This window comes from Podarcis liolepis (genome assembly GCF_965112155.1).
Source record: "Podarcis liolepis genome assembly, chromosome: 5".
Taxonomy (NCBI): Eukaryota; Metazoa; Chordata; class Lepidosauria; order Squamata; family Lacertidae; genus Podarcis; species Podarcis liolepis.
Window position 1 is genome coordinate 5,821,950 of NC_139556.1, and position 22,651 is coordinate 5,844,600.

Here is a 22,651-nt window from a genome sequence, read left to right on the forward strand (position 1 = left end):
CACCAGACCTGTTGCTTAGCATTCAGGAGACAGGTAATATATATATATTTTAATGACATGTTTCAGTAAGTTAGATGTTAGTTTTCTAAAACTTGGCTGCAAATTGCAGAAACGTTATTGCCTTCTTTCTTGTTTGTTACTAAATTGAATTCATGCGACACATGAGAGGAAGAGGGAGAGGAAGAGGGAGAGAGCACTCTTACAGCATTATTTGAAGTGTATTTGCTTGGAAGCAAGTGCCAGTGGTGCAGTGGGCAGAAAAGGCAGGGAAGCATAGAGCCAGGATACCCACCCCCTGAGCAAGAGTGATGATGTAATCTTTCAGCAGAGGCTAGGTACTCCTTTCTTTTTTCTTTGATGGGGTTAAGTCCAGTTGGATAGCTAAGGTCTAATCTGCGGGAGGCAGTGGAAGACAGGAGCGCCTGGCGTGCTCTGGTCCATGGGGTCACGAAGAGTCGGACACGACTAAACGACTAAACAACAACAATCCAGGGGTAGGCAACCTAAGGCCCGTGGGCTGGATGCGGCCCAATTGCCTTCTAAATCCAGTCTGCAGATGGTCTGGGAATCAGCATGTTTTTACACAAGTAGAATGTGTCCTTCTATTTAAAATGCATCTCTAGGTTATTTGTGGGGCCTGCCTGGTGTTTTCATAGAATCATAGAGTTGGAAGAGACCACAAGGGCCATCGCGTCCAACCCCCTGCCAAGCAGGAAACACCATCAGAGCACTCCTGACATATGGTTGTCAAGCCTCTGCTTAAAGACCTCCAAAGTAGGAGACTCCACCACACTCCTTGGCAGCAAATTCCACTGTCAAACAGCTCTTACTGTCAGGAAGTTCTTCCTAATGTTTAGGTGGAATCTTCTTTCTTGTAGTTTGGATCCATTGCTCCGTGTCCGCTTCTCTGGAGCAGCAGAAAACAACCTTTCTCCCTCCTCTATGTGACATCCTTTTATATATTTGAACATGGCTATCATATCACCCCTTAACCTGCTCTTCTCCAGGCTAAACATGCCCAGCTCCCTTAGCCGTTCCTCATAAGGCATCGTTTCCAGGCCTTTGACCATTTTGGTTGCCCTCCTCTGGACACGTTCTAGTTTGTCAGTGTCCTTCTTGAATTGTGGTGCCCAGAACTGGACACAGTACTCCAGGTGAGGTCTGACCAGAGCAGAATACAGTGGCACTATTACTTCCCTTGATCTAGATGCTATACTCCTATTGATGCAGGCCAGAATTGCATCAGTTTCTATCTTACATGAGTAGAATGTGTGCTTTTATTTAAAATGCATCTCTCAGTTATTTATGGGGCACAGGAATTTGTTCACCCCCCCCCATATAGTGTGGCCCACCACATGCTCTGAGGGACGGTGGACCGGCCCACGGCTGAAAAAGGTTGCTGACCCCTGGTCTAATCCACTCATTAGTCTGGTCTTTTCATTTTCAGAGATCTAATCCTTCAAGCACCTTGAGAAATAATCCATTGTGGTGGAAGGACTGGTGGTGTCACGGGAGAAACATAACCTTTTTCTGGTCTGCAGTTCTGGTCTGGTTCATTTTGTGGTGTGCAGTTGTACTTCTGCATCAATACAGAGCACAAACATCCTGAACTTTTGCAGGAATTCACACAGCGACAGTGGCTGAGTGATGAACAAGCATGGAGGGCAAGATGCTTCTGCAAAGCAAGAACTTAATGTGTGTCTTCCAGACTCTTCTGTTGCTCTAGGGCAGTCGGTGGAAATGGAAAGGTCTTTGTGCTAGAACTTTTCTGGCAGGCATTAGGCAGCTGAAGAAGGAAGTTGCTTTTATCTATTGTTTCCACTGTTATCAGGTGCAACTTGCCTGGTGGAGCAGAGTTGCAGTCACAGCCTCCTGGAAGCATCACTGGGACTGAGCGGACGCACAACCTTGTGCAAATTAATTGAAACAAACAATGTAGTTTATTGTACAAAACTCACATATACGTACATTAGTAATGGATATGACTTCTGCTATTTTAAAGCAGCATTTGAACACGGTTTGGCATGGAGTCTACTAGTTTCGAACAGTCACTGTTGATTTTCGGATCCCAGTACCACACTTGAATCAGCGCCTAAATGAGCTTCTCCGTAGTCATACAGTCTACAGCAGGGAGGCGACTTTGCCTATAGCCCACAAATTCTCAATGGGATTTACATCCGGGGAATTCCCTGGCCAATCAAGTACCTGCATTTGCTGCTTTGTCATGAATTTCTTCACCACTTTCGATGTGTGACAGGGGGCTAGGTTGTGCTGCAATATCCCAGTACTGTCAGGATACCTCTTTTCCAGCTCTGGAATAACTCTCAATATATTGTGGCGAGCGCATCATCCCTTCTATTGGCTGCAGGCTTCCAACACCATAACAATCAACTGACTTTTCATTTTTGCTTTGAGTATAGGATTACGAGTAAGGTAGAAAACATGCTTTGTTTCAATTAATTTGCACAAGGGTGTAGCAGTGAGACCACCAGATTGGCTCCACCAGTGTCCCCACGCAGTGGCCACCACCCATCTCAGCCCATGCGGCCCCAACCTCAGCATCCCCTTCTCCTCCTGGTAGGCAGCAGGGATGCTGCAGTGATGGTGTTCCTGTAGCTGCACCTCGCTGGGTGAGTTGCTTGTGTTATTTTCTACACTTGATTCATTGACTATTTAGGTGTTTGATCGTTTTTGTTTTTAAGGATTGTGTTGTTTTGTTTTCTTTTTCTTTTATGATTTTTAGAAATGCCTCCAGCCATGGGATGAAGAACAATAATGATAAAGGAAGAGCTTCAGAGTACAGAAAGGGTTTGCCAAGTTGTTCAGTTGGTTTTATTATAACACTTGAAAAATAACTGGAAACTGAAAGCTTTGTCTTGCTTTTTTCAGAAAACTAATTTGGGAAAGTAAAGGTAAAGGTAAAAGTAAAGGTAAAGGGACCCCTGACCATTAGGTCCAGTCACGGAAGACTCTGGGGTTGCGGCGCTCATCTTGCTTTATTGGCTGAGGGAGCCGGCGTACAGCTTCCGGGTCATGTTGTTGTTTGATTGTTGTTAGCCGCCCTGAGCCCGGCTTCGGCTGGGGAGGGCAGGATATAAATAAAATTTATTATTATTATTATTATTATTATTATTATTATTATTATGTGGCCAGCATGACTAAGCCGCTTCTGGCGAACCAGAGCAGTGCACGGAAACGCCGTTTACCTTCCTGCTGGAGCAGTACCTATTTATCTACTTGCACTTTGACATGCTTTTGAACTGCTAGGTTGGCAGGAGCAGGGACTGAGCAACAGGAGCTCACCCCGTTGCGGGGATTCGAACCGCCAACCTTCTGATCGGCAAGTCCTAGGCTCTGTGGTTTAACCCACAGCGCCACCCGCATCCCTTGGGAATAGTAACAAGCAGCTTAAAGATAGCAAATCCTCCTGGTACATGGAAGGCTAAAGGATTGGCCCATCTCTGTCTCGTCCTCCCTAAGTGCAACTGCACACAGAGGAGCACTTGGCAGGGGCCTCAAAAGATCACTCTCTGCCTTCCTGGCTAGCCACCACTTCCCCAAATCTCTGTAATTGTGAGCTTTTGGGGAGTGAGGCTCATCATTTAGCAATGGCAATACAATGGTACCTCTAGAGATGAACTTAATTCATTCCGGAGGTCTATTCTTAACCTGAAACTGTTCTTAACAAGAGGCGTGCTTTTGCTAATGGGGCCTCTTGCTGCTGCTGTGCCACTGGCACACGATTTCCGTTCTCATCCTGGGGCAAAGTTCTCAACTTGAGGTAACTCTTCCAGGTTAGCGGAGTTTGTAGCCTGAAGCGTTTGTAACCTGAGGTGTTCGTAACTCAAGGTACCACTGTAGATTCCCAACCCCCTTTTTATTGTGCAATTGGCAGCATTAGAAAATGTGCTGGCAAACGAGCCGCCATCTTGCATCCCCATAATGCCCCAGAGCTGGTGTCAAATGGCCACTACAAAAAATAAAATAAAATAAAAAGATAGCAATTATTCAGAGAAAAATATACCAAGTGGCTTTCTTTTCCAGAAGAATGAGGGGAAAAAATACTCTTTGTCTTCTGGGGTGGGGGGAGATTACCCTCATGTTGAGGACACTTTCCTCAACATGTCCAGTTGGATGAAAATTTATGGGAGGATGTGCAACAGTGTGTGTTAGCCTATTATCCGAACAGAATGTCAGTCCATGGGTTTCATGATGAGTCCACGCACAATAAAAGGAAATGGAGAATTCTGACCATTTACTTCACATTTAATTAGCCTATAACAAAGAGAAGCAGGTATTAGACAGGAATGGTATTCAACATCTACATGGACTTCCATTTTATTTCAGTAAAAGTGTCTTAATTGGCAAAGCCACATTGGCAGACTCTTTTTATTCCACACTGCCTGTTAGTCCATAGGGTGAGTCTCTCTCAAAGGAGCAGAGATGTTGCTCGCCTAGAGTGTTCGCCATAATGCCTGCTCCACGCCAGGTGGCCAGCCTTGTGGCGGTAGCGGTGAGCCAACGACAGCAGAACCAATCTCACGGAACACCTGGCAGGATTGTCAAAATTGGACGTATAACCCCAGCTGGACAAGCAGCGGGGTGTGATGAAGTGCCATAGCCGGTGACACATCTGCAATGCCACTGCTCATGCTAGCCAGGATGGAAGGCGGGGGGTGGCAGGAAAGGCTTGGCTCGGTCCAATGATGTCTAGTGATGGGTGGCGAGCTCAGGAACCTAGGCCGGCTCAGTCCCTCCCTGCAATGGGAATGATCCACTGGGGGGGGTTCTTTCTGTGGGCTGCCACCCACACTTCCACCTGCCTGCACTTTCCATAGGGAGGATGTTGAGGTCTGCAAGAGAGGAGGGACACCACTCCAGCAATGAAGGTCAGAGCAGCTGTTTTGGATCGGCTGGAGGGAGACTCAACATTTGGAATGCAGCCTTAGAAAGACGGATCTTGCAGTGGGACTCCATTTATTAGCCAAGCCCCAATGCCAAGGTACAGCTTTCAGCCTGCATCTACTGTAAAAGGTAAAGGGACCATTAGGTCCAGTCATGACTGACTCTGGGGTTGCGGTGCTCATCTCGCTTTATTGGCCGAGGGAGCCGGCGTACAGCTTCCGGGTCATGTGGCCAGCATGACTAAGCCACTTCTGGTGAACCAGAGCAGTGCACGGAAACTCTGTTTACCTTCCCGCTGGAGTGGTATCTATTTATCTACTTGCACTTTGACGTGCTTTCAAACTGCTAGGTTGGCAGGAGCTGGGACCGAGCAACGGGAGCTCACCCTGTTGGCATCTACTGTACCCGTCAGCAAAATGTGCCTGCTCAGGACTGTCTCAGTGTATGAATAAGAAGATTAATTTAGAGCACTGGTGGACTTAAAAGGACTAATTATCCTGGAGTTACCTTGGAGGAAAGGATACTGCAAGTTTAAACAGCAGTTGGGGCAAATGAAAGCCGAGGGGAGGGCAAAACCGAATGGGGAAAGAAAATGAGATCAAGAACATCTGAAACAATGTGAACATGTAGTTTTGGAGTGTCAACTGGAAATTTCCGAAAAAGAAAAAGAAAATAGAGAATAAGAACCTTTCTATAGTTTTCCTGCAGTGCTAATAATCTTTTGCATCATATTGAAATTTAGAATCTATATACTGCACAGAGCAGAATGAAATGCTGTTTCATTGCCACAAGAGGGAGATCGCATTAGCTTTTGAGAGAGGATGCTTTGCTCCTTTGGTAGGTGGTTATACCCACCTCCCTGAGAGAGGGAGAGAAAACATCTGGCATAATCAAATGGTACTACTTGGCTGCGGTTCAGATGCAAATGGAATCAATCAGTCAAATGTAGGAATAAGTAGCAATTTTCTTCAGGCTTTTAACAATATTGATGGCACTAAGAACCAGGGACGGGCACCCTGTTCATCATTTCCAAATGAAAAAAATGCATTAGTGTGAGGTGGAGTGCCAAAACAAACCTGATTGTATTTGTGCCGCATCTTATGCGCCTAAGTGTGATCCAGGTTGAGTCCCCTGGATCACAGAAAAAAGATGCGAGCCCTGTGCTGATGGGAGGCGGATTATGGCGAGCAAATCCTTTGTGGAAGCAAGCGTGAAGGAGGCAAGGGGTGGAGGAAATGGACTCTTGTGTTAAATCTGAACGTAATTTTAGTAAATTTGGAAAATTCCAAATTGGACGTGCTGGGCACACGGCACCTGGATCCAAAGAAGCCTTGGTCCATCCAGATCAGTACTGTTCACACTGATTGGCAGCAACCCTCTAGGATTTCAGAGAGGGAGTCTTTCTTCCAACCCTCCCTGGAAATCAAACCAGGGACCTTCTGTGTTCAAAGCAGGTGCTGCACCTCTGAGCGGTGGCCCTTTGTCCTAGAAAGACGATTCTTCCTGGTAAGTTATTCTCCCCAAAAGAGGACACTGGAGTCAGCCTTCAGAATTATTGATAAACGGGACACTGAAATTGAACAGAGATATTTTGGGCACAGCTACAATTAGTCATGATTAACTGCCCTTGGCATCAAGTGGGATTTGAGTTAGCCACAACCAATTCCATTGCTTTCAATGAGATACAATCATTGCTTGCTTTTGCTATATTGTACTCAGTGTCCCCCCCCCCCTTTATTTGTTTTTAGTCCTTTTATTTATGACCCTTCATCATTTCTGTTCACAGCCGTGGCTACTGTCACATACTCAAAATGGATTTCAGCAGCAATGAGCCCTAGAAACTGCTCTTCAGAAATGAAAACTGGAACTCGTGAGACACAGGATATACGCCACGTCGAAAATTAGCAAGATGTTTGTGAAATCAAAACGAAACCATACATTGTTGCTTTGTGATGCTTTAGCATTTGTGTTCACTTAAATATCCCCAACAACACACTAGAATATACAGTACAAACATGGTCCATGCTTGATTAATTGGACTAAATGTTGAATATGATGATTGTCAGATTGTCCTTAAATGGAAAACTCATTGTGGAATGATTTAAGTAGACCAAAAAATTAAGCAGATTTGCTTTTATAAAAAAGCATCTAAACAGACATGAAGTGTATAACTTACTAAAAACACATTTCCCCCCCATTTCCAGTCTCAACGTTTCATATATATATAAACCTGTATTCGTCACTAAATCCAAGAAGGATTTCCCTTTCCTTAGGTCCAAAAAGAAAAAAAGAAAAAAAAAGAGCTTTCTTGAATCCGTGGGATTTCTTTTTCCCATCAAGAGTCAGCAGTGTGCCTGGGAACACGGTAATGGTCAGGTTTCATGCGTGCCTTCTTCTCTTGCGGATTGGCATACTTCCACTTGGATGGAGACATCTTCAGCTTTTTCCTCTTCTTGTCCGTGCACCACACTTTCTCACAATACTCCTCCACTCTCTGGAAGTTGCTGTAGCCTATTAGCTGCAGGAACTCCTTGTACCAAGGCCTTGAGCCCTGGGCTATGCTGCTCTGAGCCGGGCAGGGCATCTTGTGCGATGCATCCTCCTCATAGTCTTTGTTGAACATGTCGTCCACGCGCTCTTCTTCCACAACTTCTAATGTGATTTTTCTTACTGTGTGAACAATGCTGTGCTCCACTGTCTGGCAGAAATACGTCCCGGCGTCCATCCTGTGCAGCCTTAAGAACAAGAGGCCAAAGTCCACTTTGAGTACCCTTTCATCAGTCTTCACCTGAGGGTGCGCAACAAGGAAATGGCGTTATTCAGTGGAAATAAAGCAATACTGTAATATCACATTGGTGTGGTTTTTAAAATAATATAATAATAATCAGGAGAAAGGAGGTAAAAAAGTGTAAGCGGAATTAAAAACACTACGACGGGATAACAGAATCGTGGAGTTTCATTGGATTTCTGGGAAGGGTCTGGAAAGCTTATCAGGAGCAACTTGAGTGCAGAAGTTGGAGCAAACGGAAGCATAATTTGTGTGTGTTCATTTCAAACATCTTTGGGTTCGATGCAGTCAAAAACTAATCACCTTAAGGTACCACTCATTTTAATAAGAGAGATCAACTCTTTAACTGAAATCAATGATATTTGGGGTGGAAGTTGATGCGCTCGTGGGGGATCCATGTGTCAGAATAATTATCTATAAAAACTGCAAGAGGTGCTTGATAACACAGCATGAGTGGGTGAGATGCAGTTCTTGGGTTTTCCTGGTGGATTACAGGCTCGACTCTAGGAAGAGTGCGCAAGCTCATGGCTTGCTCCTCTGACCATGATGCGCATGGACTGCCTACCCATGTCATGTGTGAACTGGTCCACAGAGGAGGGATTGCATATCAAAGAAAACCGCATCATTCCCAAGTACCCTTCCCCACAATCTAAATAAACTGGTTATTTAAAGGCAGTATAAATATTTACAGAGCAACCTTTCCTTTTAATTTAAAATAATAATAATAATAATAATAAGAAGAAGAAGAAGAAGAAGAAGAAGAAGAGTTTGGATTTGATATCCCGCTTTATCACTACCCGAAGGAGTCTCAAAGCAGCTAACAATCTCCTTTCCCTTCCTCCCCCGCAACAAACACTCTGTGAGGTGAGTGAGGCTGAGAGACTTCAGAGAAGTGTGACTAGCCCAAGGTCACCCAGCAGCTGCATGTGGAGGAGTGGGGAATCGAACCCGGTTCACCAGATTACGAGTCCACTGCTCTTAACCACTACACCACACTGGCTGCAGTAAGCGCAACAGAATGTTTCACAATATTGTGATGATAAGGATATGATGATGGCTGCAAAATGCCATTAATACTGGAGGATGTGAAGTAGACGAGGGGGCCCGTGCAAGAGAGGTTACCCCCTTCCATTCAGTGAGAAAGTACCTCTTCCTTCCGTGCTTCGTGTGCTCTCTGTACAAACCAGATCACTTTGGCCTGCAAGGTCCTTGGTATACATTCAAGGAGAGTGCTGTTGTATTCTATTCCGTATACCAGTCGCTCTTCGGTCTTATCCAGGATGTCTCCTATAAAGAAGGAAAACACACACAAAAACCTGGTATGGTCCTTCACAAATACTCATTTGTCTTTCCCCAGGCCAGCCCAAGCCATTTTGCCATCTGAGATGATAAAGATGGGCACCACCGCATCCCACAGGGCTGACAGCTGCTGCCCACGCTGGCAGCAGAGAGAAAGGGCTTCAGCTCTTGTGAGGCCTTCACCAAAACTCCTGGTCAGGCAGCTGCTAGCAATGGAAGCTCAAGGGGCATGGCAGTGCCTGGCAAGGGCACCCACTCTTTCCGGGAGACCTGCAGGGGCCTGGGCAGGCAGCAAGAGGTACTCTGTCTGCTGTCTCTCCCAATCTGCCGTCTGAGGCAGGTGGCTCAGGGTGGCACATGATAGGACTGGCCCTGGCCTTCACACTGAGCCCCCTCCAGACTTCTAGGAAAAATGTTAGCCTTCACTTTTCAATCACAAAATAACAGATAACTTCCATTATAATGACTGGTGGCAATTGAGGATTTATCAATGTACGCCTTCCTTGATAAATTTATGATTGTACTGGTTCCCAAGATCATAGAAAGTGACCTTTTGTTTTAAAGAAAATGTTTGCAAATGGCTTTCTGATTAGAAGCAGCCTCTGCTGATGATCTTTTATTAAAAGTGCTAACAAAGCAGTGTCTGCCAAAGGGCTACTTTAGATAATATGTTTTTAATATAAGCATTGCATATGTCGGTGTGACGTGAATGGCACTGCCTCTTTCCTGAAGGAAACGAGTGGTTCTGTGTCTGAGTTACAGGATTTTGCAGAATGTGCATGCCTAGCAGTACTAGCTTTTGCATTTAGCCCCTCAAAGTGCTCCACAAAGCTACAATACCAGATCGAAATAAAGCACGACACTTGCATAAACAGGGCAGCGGGGCCAGGCTAGGCATGCAAATTTCATCCACTTCTGTCAAAAGGGGGAAAGGTCATTATCATTTTTTTTCATTTCCCATGAAAGGAGATGCTCTGTCTAGTAGAACAGAGATTCATCAGTAGTCTATACTCATACCCCTTGATCCAGCTAAATGCTTGTAAACTGGACTTCTTGCTTTCACATTCAGGAGTTAAATTAAGTCTGAATGGACCACTGCTTAACAACTTGGTGGGATCAAGTCTTCAGTGGCTGCCACTGAGCAAATGATTTTGTTGTCCTGAGGCCAGAAATTAGTCATCTGCTGATCTTTATAAATTGCATAAACTTGCCAAGAGAACTTGCAGCCCTTTGCAAAACACATGCCATGCTGAATAGAAGGCTCTTTGTGGAAACAGTCCTCCTGTAGGCTGCATTTAGTGCCAGAAACATGAATGCCCACTCAATGGTGCTTCTTGAAGAATAGGAGGCCAAAGCAATGTCTTTTGTCTCTATTTTATAATTTGCCTTTCTTCCATGATAAAAACTTCAGTTTTTCTTAGAATTATGACTCTGCTACATTCTAATCCGAAGGTCTCTTGAGTATCTTACAACCCTATCTAAAATTCCAATGCATGGTGTTTTTTTTACAGTTAAATATGACAGTGTGCTATATATTCTGTTCAGCAGCAAACTCTTCAGAGAATTGCATCAAAACCCTAAACAGTATGGAATTTCCTCACATCACCAGACAAATCTGAAAAATATTTGCATTGTGAAATATTTCCCTTCCAGATTCTAATCTGCCCTACATGGAGTCACGATTCCATCAAAGCTTTCTCTGGCAAGGTATTTAGCAGGAGAAGGGAGGGTCAAGCTCTTTGGGTCCAGTCCACAAAATGATGCCTGCTATCTAAATGGTGCACTTGGGAAAGGAATTAAAGAGATCGGTAATTGAGAGTTCTAGGCAGGTTCAAGGATATGAATGCATTATGCTTCTGGCCCATGCTAGCATTTGTTTCTCTCCAGATTTATTTCTGCTTCATTGCAAATTCTCTTTGGAAACTTCATGTTAGGTCCTAGTACTCAAGATTAACAGAGGCAGAACCATCGGAGGCAAGGGCCAAGTCCAGTAGAAGATGGCTGCTACATAGAGGACAACTGGTAGCAAAGCTGACCCAACAGACAGATGTGAAAACTGGCAGCTAGAGAGGGCAGCAGTTGCTTAGGGAGACTAGGCAGGTAGAGATACTTAAACAGAGTGGCAGGCACCTGTTAGGCTTGATCTGGAAGGATTTATTGCCAGGCCAAGTTAGGAAGAACTAATGAGTTCATTTGTCTCTCATTTGCACTGAACGCTAAAGCCAAAATTTGGCTTACTGAGAATGAGTAAAAGTGATTCTGGAGAGGAGATTGCAGCTGTTATGCTGCTCCCCAGTTCCTTTCTTGGTGTGCAGTGCTGAACTAAGCAATGATTTGGCTTAGTGCAGGGGCCACCAACGTCCGGCCCGAGGGCCGGATAAGGCCCGAGACCCTCGTTTATCTGGTCCGTGGCGACCACTGCCCTCCTGCCCCCTGCAACTGCCTGCTCTTGCCAGTGCGCTGCAGCGCAGCTCAGGGACCCATTTATGGGTCGGAGGAGCACAGGAAATAGCTTGTGCGCATGCGCAGGGCCCTCCTACGCGTGCACAAAAGCTATTTCTGGTGCTTCTCCGACCCAGAAGTGCACCGGAAATAGCTTGTGCACACGTGTATGGGACATGCTCCCCCGCCCTCCGGCCCGCCGCATGATCGTAACTGGAGACACTGGCCCGAGGCAAGAAAAGCTTGCCAACCCCTGGCTTAGTGTGTTGTCCAAACCTGTGTTCACGGTTTAGCTTCCCCAGATAAATCACAAGACAAACCATTCTGGGAGCCCATGTCTGCTCCTTCATGCTAAGCAAGTCATGGATTGACTTAGCATTTTAACACACACACACAAAATGGCTGGTTAGCACTTAACATTAAGTCATCTCTGGGAGTTGATTTGCTCATTTGCATTAAACCATGCTTTGCCTTAGCATTCAGTGCAAATGAAGGCAACGACAGCCAGATTAACCCACTGGTTCCTCCTAACTTGGCTGGGCTAGAAATCTAGGGCTGCTATGCGTCCTGGACATTACCAGGATTTCACATGCGGAATTGACGTCCTGGATCTTAGCCAAGTCAATAAAAAAATTGATCTTCCTAAAACCGGGGTCTTCCTAAAATAAGCTTTCGGGATGTCCTGGTTTTTACTTTTTGAAATATGGCAACCCTATAAAAACCATCCCAGTCTATAAATCCTACCAGGTGTCCATATTTACGTTCCAGCAGATCCTGACACAAATTTGCATAATTCATCAAGTCTAGCACTCAAAAGGTTTTCTCTTGACAATTTAAGAACGTTTTCTTGGGCCACTGAAAAAGCTTCATGTATCAAAGAACTTTGGCTAAGCAGTAACCGAAACCAGATCTCCTTGGTTTATACATTTATACACAAACTTGTATTGGCAGACAATCAGGATGATGTACCTAAATTACTGAAATCATTGATTTAAGTTCTCTTAGGGTTCTTCTTGTAAAGGTATGCATTGCTAAGTTCCCTGTATTTCAAAGGTGGGGAATCTGTGGTCCCCACGCTGTTTCTGAACAACAAATCCCTTTGTCCCTGGCCATTGGCCATGCTAACTGTGCCAATGGGAGCTGGAGTCTAACAGCCTGTAGAGAGCCACAGGTCGTGCATCCCTGATGCGCTGACTCACTAAAGCATTCTAACGCACAGCATGAGAATTACCAAGAAATTGCTGGCCAAAGCACTGCTGAGCTGCATTTCCATGACGGACATCTTGTCTGCGGAAACGTCTAGGGAAAAGTAAAAAAAAAAAAAAAAAAAACAGTTTGAAAAAAATACAACTTGTGAACAGCCCTCAGAAACCTTCCCCGATTCCCGTGGGAAATTCATATGTTTGTGTCATCTTGAGGTCCTTTAACTGAAAATGCTCTGCTAGGGTCTGGAAGGAAAATGTCTAGTATTTTAGGGAAACCCGTAAGAGGTGCTTACGGAATTTTCATTTCCAGAATCCAGAGTGGCAAAGAGACAAAAGGTCTCTAATCTCTGCTATGATTAAAGGACCACTCACCCAACCTTTGAGATCGGAGATCCAAAGAGCATATAAATAAACAGGAAACTAGAATATTTGGAGAAGCCTAGGCCAGAACCTTTTCCCCTTACATCTAGCATTCTTTGTAGATAAATTAATTATCTATTATTATGTGTGGAAGAAAATTTCATCATGCGAACACCCCTACTCCACAGCCTGAATGGTACAGCCTAGACATAGGTATATCATTGGGTTGAGAACTTGGCTTTAGGCTGCTTTGCCTCGTGGAGGGGACCATCACTCTCATGTTCAATGAGCTGCAGGCCCAGGAGTAGCGCTCCTCCTGTTTGCAGAGTGCCTGATATAGGTGTGTTGATGAAGGTCGTTTCCTTCTTAGTGGCTATTTGGTATGCAGTATATCCTGCAGGAGCTATTGACCTCTAGGCGAACAGTGCTATCTAAGGGGTGCATCTCGCAGTTAGAGATGCTTCTTGCATTTGTGGACTGCGGCAAAGCTAATAGACTGAAAATGGCCATTGTAGGGTCTCCAGTCCCTAGTGAAATTAAGGCCAAGTAAATGTAACTCAGCTGAAGGCATTTTCTTCCTGTTACATTTCTTTCTGTCTTCTTCGCCTCTGTCAGTTGCCTACCTTCCCTCTGTGCTGCTAGACAGAAAGTTCAAATAACAGTATATACAATTACACCACACACACACGCCTCATTTGCAATAAACATTGCTATCCAATCAAGGTGCACATGGCCTCGGTCCAGTATACCTGAAGGAGCGTCTCCACCCCCATCGTTCTACCCGGACACTGAGGTCCAGCACCGAGGGCCTTCTGGCGGTTCCCTCACTGCGAGAAGCCAAGTTACAGGGAACCAGGCAGAGGGCCTTCTCGGTAGTGGCGCCTTCCCTGTGGAACACCCTCCCACCAGATATCAAAGAGAACAACAACTACCAGGCTTTCAGAAGACATCTGAAGGCAGCCCTGTTTCGGGAAGCTTTTAATGTTTGATGCATTATAGTATTTTAATATTCTTTTGGAAGCCACCCAGAGTGGCTGGGGAAGCCCAGCAGATGGACGGGGTATAAATAATAAATTATTATTATTATTATTATTATTATTATTATTATTATTCATATTTCCCAGTCCAGATGGGGCAAGGCACCCCCCCATCACTTCCATGTGGGACAGCCAAATTCTACTTGATTTAAGCACATGAAAAATCTAAAGTTATTCTGTTGGGAATATTTCCCTGAGTGATGTTCAGAAAACGTGACGACAAAGGCAGAACAGTTTTGGAGATTCCCACTTTGTCTTCTACATTTAAACAAAATAATGTGCCACTATTGGAAAAGAATATTTCTAAACTTTGGTCTGGCCAAAATATGAGCGTAATCAAAGTTTTCCTTCATGTCTTTTCATATGTCTACATAATGGTGAAAAACTCTCTGGAAGGGATTTTGTGGGTGGGTCAATCATGTGTTGTTATAATGATGTCATTTGATTGACAGGTGGCCAACCCCACCTTCTTTCTTTCTTCATCTTTTTTGCTGTTGTTTCCATTGGTCTGGATTGGAAAAGGAGTGGCAGAAAGGGTGTTCAAAGGGGGTTTTCCCCAGTTAGAAATTTTTGCTTATGCACGTGGGGGCCTGAAATGTAACCCCCTGTATAAGTAGATATCTCCATGACTACACAGAAGATGCATAGTGCTCTGTCCCAATGATTTGGGAATCATGTATTTTAGGGAAAAGGAAATACAATTTATGCTTTTAGTAGGGTAACCAACCATCATCCTGGACTTGCAAGCTTCACAAGGGCATCTGCTTTGACGGTCTCAGTCTAGGAAGCAGTTTATCAATTTGAAAAACACAACACAAATTGGGTGTGCATGTGACCAATTATGCATTGGTGTGCATTTTTGTGTGAACTGAAAACAACAACGGTGAATACCAATTGTTTTCTTTGGATTGATTTCCGTTCTTCACATGGGACCAATAGGCAAACATTGGACATTTCCTTTTCCATTGAAATTCCCAGACATTCTTATTGGCTTGGCACCATTGCTCTTGAGAAATGGGTTTATCTCCCTCCCCAGTTTTCCAGGCCTGTTTCAATCCTAAATAAAAAAAATTCCTTCCAGTAGCACCTTAAAGACCAACTAAGTTAGTTCTTGGTATGAGCTTTCGTGTGCATGCACACTTCTTCAGATACCTGAAGAATCTGAAGAAGTATCTGAAGTATCTGAAGAAGTGTGCATGCACACGAAAGCTCACACCAAGAACTAACTTAGTTGGTCTTTAAGGTGCTACTGGAAGGAATTTTTTTTATTTTGACTATGGCAGACCAACACGGCTACCTATCTGTAACTGATTCAATCCTATTCACCTTCCCCCTTCTCCCATCAACTGCTTTTAAGTGGAGGTAGAGGTGTAAGAAAAAATAGGGAGATCTGATCATGCTTCACACATCTATGACTCTTCAGATTTGAAAGTAGACTCAGATTTCTCTGAATCTGCTCTGAGCAGTCTCTTCCTAATATGTCTGCACCCAATCCATGAAGAATATCTGACTGTAAGTTTCTTTCTTCTACAGCCAGACGTACCTCATGGTTCAATGCCTGAAACTGTTGAAATGAATCAATGCACATTGTTGTTCTTTCTTTCTTTCTTTCTTTCTTTCTTTCTTTCTTTCTTTCTTTCTTTCTTTCTTTCTTTCTTTCTCACCCTTTAAACATTTATTATTCACTATATTGTATCTCCTGAAATACATTCTAAAAACAAGTGAAAAGAAGTGCAGGGCATCTGACGGTAGAAGAGCAATCAAAATGAAATATTCTGTACATCACTGTACACTGATAAATAAATTTACATCTCTGAACACTATGCTAATAAACAACTGCCTACAATGAGTTAATTCAGTTTCCTTGTACAATAAAGCCCCATCTGCACTATAAATTTAAAGCAGTATCATACCATTGTAAGCAGCAATGGCTTATCCCAAAGAATCCTGGGAACTGTAGTTTGTTATGGGTGCTGAGAGTTGTTAGGAGACACCTACTTCCTTCACAGGGCTACAGTTCTCAGAGTGTTTTTACAGTCAGTCCCTCTTCCCAGGCAACTATGAGAATTGTAAGGAAGCCATGGCTGTTTAAAGTGGCACGATTCTGTTTTAAATCTATAGTGCAGACAGGGTGATGGGGGTAAATTTCAGAGTCATAGTACCAGAGGGACCTTGTAGGGCATCTACTCTGACCCCTTGCTTGATGCTGGGAATCCAGAGCTGGTGTATTTTTTAATGGATGGCTGCCCAAACTCTGCTAGAAGACCTTCAACAAGAGAGAGAACTGTCAAAGGCACTTCCTAATTCTGGAAGAAATGGAACCATCTCAGCCTGGTATGGAGAACCTATTGCAGAATGCGAATTTGCATGCAAGAAAGGAGTCCCACCTCTTTGCCTGTGTTCCTGTTGGGTAGTATCTGGAACAAGAGATCCCATCCCAAGCACAGTAAGGATCCCTTGCGAGGCAGCAGTCAGCGCAGGCTGTTCCATACATGTCACACTGGTGGAACTTCAGTTGTGCAACGGCGGACTCAGACCCAACATAAATTTGTTGCTGTAAGGAAAGCACCAATATTAGGAGAATGTTGGAAGCTCCTTCTGTTGAGCCATAACAGCCAGTCCCCAGAGTTCTATAGCTTGGTGGAAAAGGACCAAGAAACAAAGCCTATTTAGGGGATCTGTTCTCCTTGAAGGAGCAACGACACCCTCAAAGTGTAACTTAGCTTTGGTGTAGGGAAACAAGAGGGAAGAGGCAATATAGTGCCTGCATACCCTCCAACATTCTAAGGAAAGGCAGGACATTCTGGGATCAAATCAGAAGCCAGGACGGCTTCTGTAAATCTGGGACTGTCCCTGGAAAATAGGGGCACTTGGAGGGACTGGTTCCTTTGTTTCCCTAACTCAAGAGCTGGCCTCTCTCTAGGGCAGGGTGGGGCAGTTCAGGCTGACAGAATGTCTTGCCTAAGCTCATCTTGGTCACCTGCACATCAGCATATCATCTTCAGAACCCCCCAGAGAGTTTTCCATTTTGTGGCCACGCTAGAGTGTGCTGGAACCACGGAAAGGCTTTGATACGATGCCATGATATATATATTAAGGGAGATAGACTACAGAGTCTGACCATTTTTGCCTTAAAACACTTAAACCCTCAGGTTTCTTCAGTGAGCCGTGCTACATTTATCAGCTACTGCATTTTCATCAAGTTCCCATTTCTCTCATGAATCAGGATGGCTGCTTGCTTACTTTGCAGCCGATGTGGGACACAACATTTAAAACAGCTTAAGACAAGTGGGGGGCAGGGGGATACATCTGAATATTTCACAGGGAAACAGTGCATGAGAATGTCTTGATATCCAAAATTCCAGCATCACTCCATGGAAACTCATTTTAGATGGCATATTAAGTAACACCATGGTAGCAATGACACTTTATTATCAACACAGAGGCATCCTCCCTCTTTCTGAAATGAGGGGAAAGACGGCAACAGCAGCCGTAATGATCAATGCCAGTAAAAATATGATGCTGTGATCCTAATTTTATTTAATGAAATTATGCTGGTTTTTAAAATGTTTACATTTAGGATTGCCTCCTTAAGCACATTTTGGTTGGTCTAATAAAGGTATTGCCCTAATACGGATTATTATTATTATTCATTGTGTTGTGGGCCAATATTGTGACCCTAACTTTTTATGTACCCCAACAATGCGGTGTGTTTATCTGTCGGTTCTTCTGCATCCACGCTTTGGAGATTCGCAACTCCTGTAGAGACGTGGGTTGCTCCTGAGCATGCCAGCCTAGCACAAAGGCTGCTAAGGTGTTAAAATGAGACCAGAGCAGGGAATATTGAACTAATACTGCAATGCAGACAATGAGGAGAGGAGTACACACACAATTCCTTGCATCTTGGTCTGGGATTCTGAGTCTTTTCTCTACAGCTCTTTTCCAGACTGTTGCCTCAATCGAGTGACAGGTAAACCCGTCCGGCTTACTGGTAATTTGTTCCATCTTTATCCATTTTCTTCAACAGGTTTGCCTCCTCAATAAGAATGGGGCTATAGAGATCTGTGAAACACCTATAAGATAATCATCTTGCTTATTTTTGCTTCCAACGTCCTTTCACTTCCTTCAAAAATTCTTTTAGTCATTTCACCAGAGCATGACTCTCAAAATTTGCTCTGAATTTTGCTTCATATGAAACTCAGTGGGAATTCTAATTTATACGTGGTATACATGATCACAGTCCTGAGTCATGTAGCCTTATACACAGAGCAACACTCACCCTTTTGGAAGAAATCTCCATGGATATAACAGGAGCTGGCACCTGAAAGTAAAGAATTTTCTTTTATTTAGGAAACAGACCAGCTCTGTAGATAACACACACACACACAGTGAAGTTGAGATAGCTAGATAGAATGATTAACAAAATGTTTATTATTTATCTATTTATGAAGCTTCTGCATCCATCAGTAGCTCTGATAAAAATGAAAGGGTGCTGTTGCCAAGGCAGCAGTTACAGAGCTTTGAGGATGGAAAGGCTTCATTTGCTAAAGATAAGTGATGGTGGGACTGTTCTCCATTTGGCGCCAAATGTGTCCAGTGTGTACATTCAGAAGTTATCCCTCTGTGCTTACATCGTAGGATCAGTTGGCATCTCTGTTGCAGTTATGGGTAAGTCTGACAGGCTGCGGTTCTCAGAACTGAGGTTTTTGGCAACTGGTTGCTCCCTGTTTTTTGGACAAAATGGCAGATTTCTGGTTTCTGAAATGTGTGTGTAGGTCAGCAGTAGTCTTACCTACATAGTGGACATCACAGTAGTGTATATATTGCTTTAGTGATTAACAAGTTCTGATGCATTTGTAACTATATATTGACAGAGAATGAAAAGCACTCGAGTTATTTACAGGTGCTCTACCAATGTTGCTGAATATTCTGTTCCACAAAGTATAATAATAACCTGGACATCATCATCTCATTGTCTGGGAGACAGGGATTATGACACCTGGTGTACAGGCATGGATTTCTGAAGAAAGAAAACCAGATATTGAAACAAGGAGAGCAACAAAGAATTCAAAGGAGTGTTGAGGGTTGCCCTTGGGATTATTATCACCTGGTGGGAAACAAGAAGGCACAGGAACATGGAGGCCGTGCCACTGACAGCTTTCTCAGACCACCAGTGTCTTTCATAGAATCAAAATTCTAATGATCTCAAGTAGGAAATGTGTTTGGCTGTTTACATGGCAGTTTTGTGTTGGAGCTCAGACAGAAACCATAATCAAAACCATATATTACAACAATACCCTGCAGCTTGGTGTGCTTTTTCTTCTTCTTCATCATCATCATCATCATTATCATCATCATCATCATCATCACATTATTATTATTACCACCACCACCACCATCATCTCCAAGACAGTTGTTAAAGGCAATCCTAGAATCTGCACTGGCTTTCCCCAATTCTTCCCCATACCCCCTAAACATTGCAAAATTCAGCAGTTTTCATAGTCACAGTCCATACACTCTACTAGGGAAAATGTCTTGGTTGGAATGATTTTCAGTTTTATACCGATGGTACAATGTTACCAGTGCAGATGATACAATGGCTAATTTATAGGCTTTATGGCTGAAATTCTGTGCTTATTCAGGGTACTTAAAATTTATTTACCCCAATGAGCATTAAGTAGCCTCGTGTGTGCAGGACTGCGGTCTCTACAGTTTGGTGGATATGAAGTCAGACCGAAAATAATACCTTACTTTGAACACTTGCAGCTCCTCAAGAATCACTTCTTCCATCGATTCTGTGTCCTGGTTGTAAATTGTAATGACTTTCAGTACAATCCCATTATCTGCAGTTGAGTTTCAGAGAGAGAGAGATAGAGAGAGAGATTGAGAGAGAGAGATTGAAAACTCAGGACTGGTAACCATATTTATTTGTACACCAGTAAAGTACAAAATGTTTCCAAACAAATATGACCAAAAGAATTCTGAAGGGAAATAGAATATGATTTTTCATCCACTCTAAAATATGAAAATACAAATGGCCAGAGACAGAAGTTTTCTTCCTCCCATCTGTGAAGCAATAATAATAATAATAAATTTTATTTGTATCCCGCTCTCCCCAGCCAAAGCCAGGCTCAGAGCGGCTAACATCATATAAATAAGACAATATGCATAATACAATATACAATATGCAAATAAAATAACATTCAACATTCAGTAAAATAATATAAAATAATATTAAATATCAGCATTTCAAAATTAAACAGAAATCCACTCAACAATTACAATAAGTAATTTCTAAACTCCAATCAATAAAACCACAGCAAACCACAATGCACAACATAATACAGTAGATTTGGCTGAGAGAGAGGGGCCCAGTATGACCCCAAAAGCTTCTGGCTGAGTGGAAATGGGACTTTCTCTTCCTACCCCAGCTCAGAAAAATCATTTGACAGCTCTGTAAGGTAGGTCACTCATGAATATCCTACAAAAGCAGACCCTCCAAGTGTCCCTATTTTCCAGGGACATCCCTGATTTACAGAAGCCATTCCATTTTCTGATTTGATCCCAGAATGTCCCACTTTTCCTTAGGACATCCTTATTTTCATTGGAGAAATATTGGGGGTATGGAGGTATCCAACTCCAGAGCCATCTGAAGGGAAGTTTTTTAATGTTTAATGTTTTATTATGTTTTGTATATGTTGGAAGCCACCCAGAGTGGCAACCCAGTCAAATGGGTGGGGTATAAATAGTAAAGTTTGTCTTATTATTATTATTATTATGGAATAGGATGTTCCTATTTTCATTAGAAAAATGTTGGAGGGTATGCAAAATGTGAGGTGTCAACTCTGCTACAGCCATGCAACTGAATTTGTGGCGAAACTGTGATGTGAACTGGTGACCTTCCTGACTGACCAGTATCATTGATGGAAACAAAATGGCAACAGCATATAACAGGCTTGTATTATTATTATTATTATTATTATTATTATTATTATTATTATTATACTGACCTATACCCGGAGGTCTCAGGGCACTTCACAGAATAAAATCAAAATATAAAACCACAAAATACATAATCAAAATTGTAGGCCCAGCTCTAGGATTATTTGACACAGGCAATTATCCTAAAAGTCTTAGGAACAATGTCACCAGAGTGGTTTGAAGATCACAGCTAAGGTCCCTTTACAAGAAAGGAGTTGTGGAAGACAGCAGAGTTCACCGCTTCTAAAAAACTTTTAGTTAGAAAACAAAACAATAAATCTTCAAACTGAGAAAATGGCCCCATTTAGAAGTCTCCTGCGGAAGGAGAGGCCTGAGGAGAAAAGAATTCTACCCCAGCAAAGAGCGGACTGAGTTTTAAAGTAATTGGACACTAAAGTGATCTGACAAGCGTTTAAACTATGTTACTCCCTCACAACTCACAGCATGCAAGTACTCAATAAATCGGAATCATGCCCAGAATTCATACTGCTCAACTTCCAACAATTTGTTCAAGTGCAGAGCGGAGAAGCCACATCTCAGCTAAATCGAGACCTCCAGAACATCTGGCATGAGGGACCCCAGGAGCCAAGGCTGCAGGAGGGCAGTGAAATGAGGAGCCAATTGCCCAATGGCCATGATGACAGAAGTGTGGCCCTGCCCATCACAAGGAATTAGATCTGAAGAATACTAGCCTCATTGCTGGGCAACGGACATGCATGCCCTAGTACAGGGGTGGTGAAGTTGTGGGACTCAAATGGCCACTATCCCAAGGCAGCATGGCCAATGGCCAGGTAACACAGGAGTTATAGTACTACAAAATCTGGAGGGCCACAGGTTTGTGATTTTAAATCTCTCACCCAAGAGTACTTGCCCCCAACCTGGATCTTAGGCATCCAGGGAATTCTCTCTCTCTTTTTAAATATACTGTAACTTTTCCTTTAACCAAAATACAAAAAAAACCAAGAAGTGAACACTGACTAGGGAGAAAGCAGAGCGTGAGCATCAGCTGGGAGCCAGAAATTCAGGCCTGCAGGTAGCCAAGGAAGACTGCTCAGAGTTCACCTAAGTGCATGGAAGATGAGTTGGAGAAGAAAAGAAGTGAAAGTGGGTGCTTTTAACCCTTTCCCTTTCTTTTTCATTTACCTGTCCCAATAAATAAGACATCGTACTGCCCGTCTTCTGCTTCCACTCTGTCTACGACTATTTGTTTGAGGTTGTATTTCCCATCCGTCTTCACAAGAACTGGTCTCTTATGAACAGGCCTAACCGACTGATACATCAGTGGGTGACTCCTAGCAAAACGGATGGCTTCATCCGGATAGTCTTTGGTGCTCACGTACAGACCTCCATTCACTTTGCTGGCACACTAGGAAACACAAAGCAGATTACAGTTATGATGCTGATAGCCGTCCATGGAAGAACATGGAGCTAGTAAAAGGTGGACCCTGCTTTATTTTGTAAGATTAAGGCTGCCCTCGTATACACATTTACTAAGGTACAAGCATCACTGGACAGATTGGGACTCACATGCACTGCACAGCATCCAGATTTTAGCTAAGATCAAATGATATCTTTTGCAATAAGCATTGCGGTTTGAGAAAATACATGGAATAGATTAGATTTCTAGGTTTTTA

At 43.4% G+C, this 22,651-nt stretch overlaps 1 protein-coding gene across 2 annotated transcripts in view; it reads right to left on the bottom strand.

Moving 5' to 3' along the window:
- Window positions 1–4,245: 4,245 nt before the first annotated feature.
- SEMA3E (semaphorin 3E) overlaps window positions 4,246–22,651 on the bottom strand; it is a 184,724-nt gene continuing 166,318 nt past the window's right edge. For both annotated transcript variants that reach the window (XM_083503347.1, XM_083503346.1), the window contains exons 11-17: window positions 22,161–22,383; window positions 19,788–19,879; window positions 18,316–18,357; window positions 16,424–16,590; window positions 12,666–12,733; window positions 8,841–8,980; window positions 4,246–7,693 (exon numbers count right to left, since the gene is read on the bottom strand). In XM_083503347.1, coding sequence (XP_083359473.1) covers window positions 7,241–7,693; window positions 8,841–8,980; window positions 12,666–12,733; window positions 16,424–16,590; window positions 18,316–18,357; window positions 19,788–19,879; window positions 22,161–22,383 — 1,185 coding nt within the window. In that variant the 3' untranslated portion in view covers window positions 4,246–7,240. The remainder of the gene's footprint in view (window positions 7,694–8,840; window positions 8,981–12,665; window positions 12,734–16,423; window positions 16,591–18,315; window positions 18,358–19,787; window positions 19,880–22,160; window positions 22,384–22,651) is intronic.